The sequence below is a fragment of the Solanum dulcamara genome, chromosome 1 (assembly GCF_947179165.1).
Source record: "Solanum dulcamara chromosome 1, daSolDulc1.2, whole genome shotgun sequence".
NCBI lineage: Eukaryota > Viridiplantae > Streptophyta > Magnoliopsida > Solanales > Solanaceae > Solanum > Solanum dulcamara.
The window spans coordinates 87159884-87166521 of record NC_077237.1 but is presented as its reverse complement, the minus strand read 5'-3'; the positions used below and the strand labels follow the sequence as shown (position 1 = coordinate 87166521).

At 29.5% G+C, this 6638-nt stretch overlaps 1 protein-coding gene across 1 annotated transcript; it reads right to left on the bottom strand.

Moving 5' to 3' along the window:
- Window positions 1-483: 483 nt before the first annotated feature.
- LOC129895419 (WAT1-related protein At2g37460-like) lies at window positions 484-5491 on the bottom strand. Its single transcript, XM_055971139.1, has 7 exons — window positions 5307-5491; window positions 4389-4451; window positions 3922-4038; window positions 2845-3100; window positions 2493-2654; window positions 1570-1721; window positions 484-730 (listed from the first exon to the last, which is right to left on the bottom strand). Exons 1-7 carry the CDS (start codon window positions 5489-5491, stop codon window positions 484-486), a joined length of 1182 nt encoding a protein of 393 aa, XP_055827114.1.
- Between the last annotated feature and the right edge of the window lie 1147 nt (window positions 5492-6638).

Below are 6638 nucleotides of genomic sequence, written 5' to 3'. Positions count from 1 at the left end.
AACCACGATTAAAATTCGATTAGCCTTTTAAATCGGATTGATTTTTTTTTACCACCCTTTTACTCTCTCTAGAAAAATAACTTGTCTATTCAAAATAAAAGAAAAAAGATATCCCTTTTCCTAAAAGTAGAACATCAGACATTGTGTCGGAATCATGTTTTTTTTTTTTTGAGAAAAAGGACAAATATACTGCTCAATTTGCTATTTAGAACAGAAAAATCCTTTTATTTTTCTGAAAAAACATTTTCCTTCGTACCGAACACACCCAACAAACCACAGTCATACTGTCTTTCTACAAACGATGCAACTAACAAATTATTTATAGTATTTATCAATAAGATGATGATTATGATTAAATTATTTTTCAACTGACACTAACAATATAATTGTTTTAATTTCTATAGTTCTGAAAGAATAATTAACAAGTCTTTAAAACAAGCCAAAATTTTTGGGCACATTGCTATGATTAATTTTGTTAACAAATTAACAACAACACTCTATTTCACTAACAATTGTTTCTTTTAATGGATTGATGTTGATAACAACATTATTCTGACTTCTTATTAAATTATCCTTATTGTCAATTAATTTGTTTTCATTTGACAATATTTTCTGTGGTGATACTATTGCTTGTTCAATATCCTTTGATGGAGATAATATTGTATGATCCTTGCTTTTACCCCACAAGATTATGTAAAGGCCTATAATAATCACCACCACACCAAGTACCCTGCAAAATTTACAAAAATTAAAGAATTAATACTAATAAGTTTTGTAATTAAAATTAGCTCAAAATTATTTCTTTTAAGAATTTCTAATGTTTTGAAAAAAAAATATATAAAAATTTCTCATAACGAATTGTGGTGAAGGCAACATGCCTGGCAACACTAACGGTGAGAAATCTACCAATTCACATATGATGTGTGAACAATGACAATTGTGTACCATAATCGGTAGTTAAATACGGATAAAGTTGATTTTACGGGTGTTGAATTCGATAAAAATATGGCTAGCTAGTCTCTTTGATGATTAATAATATAAGAATAATTAATCTAAATAGTCATCCAACAAACCACTTAAAATCAACTATATCCTATCAGATGAATAATATATATAGTATAAATTATGCATATCAGATAGGAAAAGTATAGAGGGAATCCGGTTGGTTATTAGTGTAAAGATCCCTTGATAAGAAGGTGTTGATCGATAAATACATTTTTTTGTTGTTGCTAAAATGACCTTAATACTATATATTTTATAAAAGAATGTACATTTTTTAAAAAGTATTTTTACGTAAAAAGGACAATAACATATATATCTAGTTAATCTCACACATGAGATATAGAAAAATAGAATATACGTAGATCTTATTACTTCTACCTTTATAGGATAGAAAGACTATTTTTGATAGTGCTCGATTAAAAAAAAAGATAAATAACTAAAATAGAATAAAGAGATAATTAAAACTTATGTTTTAAGAAGCATATTTTGGAGATTACGAAAAATGTCAGAAACAAAATCGTAAAGAATTTGATCAAACTAAAAGTGCTTATAAGTTGAATTACGTACCTCCCAAGGTTCATTTGTTCACGTAGTATAATTGAACTTATTATAGCTACGGCAATTATATTTAATGGATTGAAGGCTGAGATAAAAAGAGAGCCCCTATCTTCCAATATAACTCCTTGGATGTAATATGCCAGCCCTGAACCAAATATGCCCTGAACCAACCAACAAACGTTCGTTATAACAACATTTCATTACGATGATCCTTTTTTTTGAATTGATTTTTCATGTTAACTATTTATAAAAAAGAAAAGAAAAATGTTTACTATATATGTTATAATTAATAGGGATAACACTATTAAAAAGTCATTGTTATTCCATTGAAAAATGTTTAATAGATATTTCAACAGGTATTTTGATTGGATTCGATGAGGAAAGAAAAAATAATAGTGTTTTCACACGGAAAAATTAGGAAGTTTCTCTGTATTTCAATAAGAATCTATTTCTTATCATACCTTTTTCCACTTCGCTGGTATGGTGGAAAATTGGTGAAAAATAATCATGTTTTATAATACAAATTTTTCACTAAGTTACCTTGAGAAAAAAAAAACCTGTTTATAAAAGTGTAATGGTTAAAATTAGCACATTAATTTGAGCTATCAAGTTTTTGTGAGTTTTACATCCCAACTATCACCTATTCCTTTATCCTACCTAAACTATCATCGTCATGTATTAAAACACGTCTCAACTATCACTTGTTCCATTTTTTCCTACCTTAACTATTGTTATAGCTCATATAGAAAAAAAGAACAACTGATATGGTGAATGGTGATATATAGTTAAAGTAGAAAAAGGAAAAACCTGATTGTTGAAATGTGAAACTCGAAAAAATAAATGATAGTTCATATGTGGTTTTAATCATCGACTTGAGTTACTATCTATTCTTTTAAACCAATAAACATAAAACCAAGTTTGAGTACTTGCACCGTATATACAACAGCAAGAAATTTGGAGTCCCAATTTATGGCCCAAACTGCTGTATTCCCTCTTTCCATTATCATTGCTACAATAGCTCCCTCAGCTGTTCCCAACAAGGATATCCAAGTTGTGAGTGAGAGCTCTGCTGGATATGTCTGAAGTATCTTTGTCTACACAAATCGCATAAATACAGTTAAATCTCTCTATAACATTCTTTATAATAACATTTCATTATAACAGTCAATTTCGTTTACATTAATAAATACCACTCGCCAATGAATTAGTGTTTTTCTATCAACATTTAGACATTATATCAATCTTTAGTACGTATCGATGTAATGATTATTATTTATATTATACCTGCAAAATTATGAAGCCAGCCCCACTAAAACACCCAAGTATTATCATGAGGGAACCTTTGATAGCATTTTTAAGATTAATCCCACCACTAATTATTTGATCAGATCCATCATTATTGACATAATATTCATTTGTTGGAAATAGTTGAACCTCTGGGCCTCTTACTATCATCATAATAATGGCTCCACCAAATGTAGCAATAGTCCCAATTATTTTAACTTGTCTCCCAATACTTGTAAACTTCACCTTCTCCTGCCTAGGATACAACAATATATATATATATATGTGCAAATTAGAAAGTTTATTAATAATAAACGATAATAATAATAATATATTCAGTATTATTCATGAACAATATTATGGGATATAAGGGGTGTGATGTGTATGCAGCCTTATCCCGACCTTCTTAAGGTGGAGAGGCTAGTTGTTTTGATAGACTCTTGGCTCAAGTGGAGTATAGAGAAAACACTAGATACTAGAAAATATGGAATTAGTTACAAAATTTTTCGGCAATTCCCAACTAATCCATAGCTAAAATAGAATTAGCATGAAATTTTTGTTGTTTAGCTATAAAATTTTGTCTGTCGCTAATCCTTTGTTTGCTTGCTGGTAGTGAAATAATGGGAGACATGAACATAGTAGCAACTACAAATAGTAGATAAATGACACAAAGAAAATAACAGGTAATAGTAAAATTGAAGAATATGATAGTAGGAGAAATACCAATAATCTACTACTGATAAGGGAAACTAAACAATGCCTCGACTACCTATTAACCTTCTATTCTAATATCCAATCTTCATATCCTCCTATATCTACAGCCATATCCTCGGTAAAAAAATTTATCATTAGTATTTAATCTAGGAATATATTCTTCTTTTGGCAGAATCTCAGAGCCCAAGGTCTATCAAAAACAACTTCTCTACCTCCCAAGATAGAATAAGATGTGCGTACACTTTATCCTCCGTAAACCCCATTTTTTTTGTAAGAGTTTTAATTTACTTAAAAGAAATTTCAAAACCAAACTTATTAGTTATTAATGAGACAATATATTTCATGTATAATCTAATTAATTACCTGAATATCCAGGACATTATGAAAGTAATGGCAGGAAGAGTATTGTACATTGCAGCTGCAAAAGTTGCTGTTGTATATTTTAGGCCAATAGAGTAGAGATTTTGGTCGATTACTGGCCTGTTGATAGACAAACCAAAAAAAAAAAAAACCAATGTTCATAACAGATACGAGAGAATTAATTTTTTAGGTCACTTATAATTTATTTATTTTTACATTTAAAAGATTTGACGAAATTATTTTTTTTATTCATTTTATAAGTGATCAAATTTTTTTAATTCTAATCGGAGGAATTAAGACCGTTTGCCTCTTTACAAAATAGATAAAAGAAAATGTATATTTCAGATCTCTTATATAAAAAAACAATTATTTTTAAATGAAAATTATAAGCAGACCATAAAATCAATTCTCTCGATTAATATAATTGCATTAAGGAAAAAAATAAATAAATTTGATTGTTTGAGACTTACTCCAATATGCTAAGAAGTGCCAACTTAGCAAATATTGAAAAAGTCATCTTTGGTCTTTTCCCCCTGTTGCAAGAGACATTCAGCTTGTCAATCATTCATTCATTTGTGTATTCAGAGTGGCTAATCATATATATATATATATATATATATTTTTTTTTTTATTATTATTTTTTTTGTTCGTCAAGATATATACAAATATTTAAATTTTCTTAGTGAAAATATTGACAATTCTCGTTTAATGCAATAACTCGCATGTAAACCACAGAGAAAATGTAAAATTGCACTAGCCAAATTTGGTGCGATGAACTCGACTGGAAAGGTGTTGACAAAGGAATTGATCCCTAGCTAGTTTCCCTTATGGGATAGCACCTGCTACATCAACTTAGTCAATAACTCACAAATTACATAGGAGATGTAAACTACACCATGCGAATCCAGTGTGACAGACTCGATTGAGAAACCATTGGCAAGAGGAATGGCTTCCTAGGGTTCCTTATGGGATAATAACTGCTACACCAACTCAGTCAATAGCTCGCCAATTACACAGAAAAGATGTAAACTGTATTAGGCAAATTCGGTATGACGATGAGCTACACTGAGAAAGCGTTGGCAGGAAGAATCGATCCCTAGCCTCCCTTATGGGATACCACCTTGCTACACCATCTCAGTCAATAAATAATAACTTGCAGATTACACAGAAGATAAATGTAAACCGCACTAAGCAAGGCCAATGCAATCGATGAGCTCGACTGAGAAAGCATTGGCAAGGGGAATCGATCCCTGACCTTCCTTACGAGATACTACATGTTGTAACTTGTACCAACTCAGTCGCTATTACGAATTTATAGAAATAATAAAATTGCAAACACACATTAATGAAAAATTGGAAAAGAAGAAAGAGAGAAGAGAGATGTCTACTTGTCTAGAAAAATTGCAAAAGGAGCCATGAAAAGAGTGGCAACAGCTTGGCGGTATACAACATATACATAGTTGCTTGATCCTTCATTTAAGGCCATTTTTGAAAGGATGTACATTCCTGAAAGTCCTAATTGGAGAAATACAACAGCAATAAAGGGTTTTGCTCTGATTAATACTTCTTTCATTATAACAAAATCTCAAGTTTAATCAACTTGCACAAAGTATATATGTTATTCAATATATATACATATTAAATACTTCTTCTAATTAACTATCTATTTTCTAACTAGCACAAAATCTTTTGGATTTCATTCATGCTCTCAATATTTTATTATTTGTAAGACTTTCCAATTTCTAGAAAATTGTATAATTTATTCTTACTTTTTGTTTTATTTTTATTTTTTAAGATATAAATTTGGGGGCAGGGAAAATAGAAATAGGGGAGGAGATTTATGGTAGGTTTATGGAAAATTCAAGACTCTTTAGAATTGTGAATTTCTAGTTATAACACGCATTTTATGCACTTGATTTTCTTCAAAATTGTTTTTTTGCCAAGGAATTGAACCTTCATCAAGAAAATGAAAGTTCAGTAGTTAATCAATTGAGCTACTAAGATTTTTCTACTCTTACAATTTCAATTTACGTGACACTTTTCTTTAGACTGTTGTGATATTTCTTCAAACTTCAGCCTCTTGAAACTCCAATGCCAACTATTAAAGGAGCTCAAAGCTAAAGTTCAAAAAATTGATTTGAAGTAAACAAACTTCATTTTGATTGGGTGATATCTTAAAATAACTGGATCATCGAGGGGAGTTCGAATCTAAAATTTGGAAATTTAACTTAGCTTTGGCTGAATTTCAATCCTAGTTCGTTGAAGTTCGAAGTTACAGTAGAATTGTATCACATTTGTACAAAAGTTGTATTTTAATTATATATTGAATTTATATGAAAATTGTATTCTAAGTTTGCATATTGTTATAGTTGTATTAAATCCATATTAGTGTTGTATACAATGTTGTTGTAGTTGTATTAAATTTTCATAAACCAACAGGAACTTTACTCAAAAACTATACAGTTATATTCATGTTTCATACATAATTTATACATGAAATCGTGAGCGAGATTCTAAGAGTATTTTTTTTCCAGAAATCTAACATGAACTTTATATAAAATTTATAATATACATATTATTTTTTTACCGATTTTATACACGAAAATTGTGAGCGAACTTCTAATTTTAGATCAAGCTATTCAGAATGTTATTTCGTATATGTTTTGGATTAAAAAAATTCCTGCTTTGTTTGATAAATACGAGTCTTATTTTATATATAT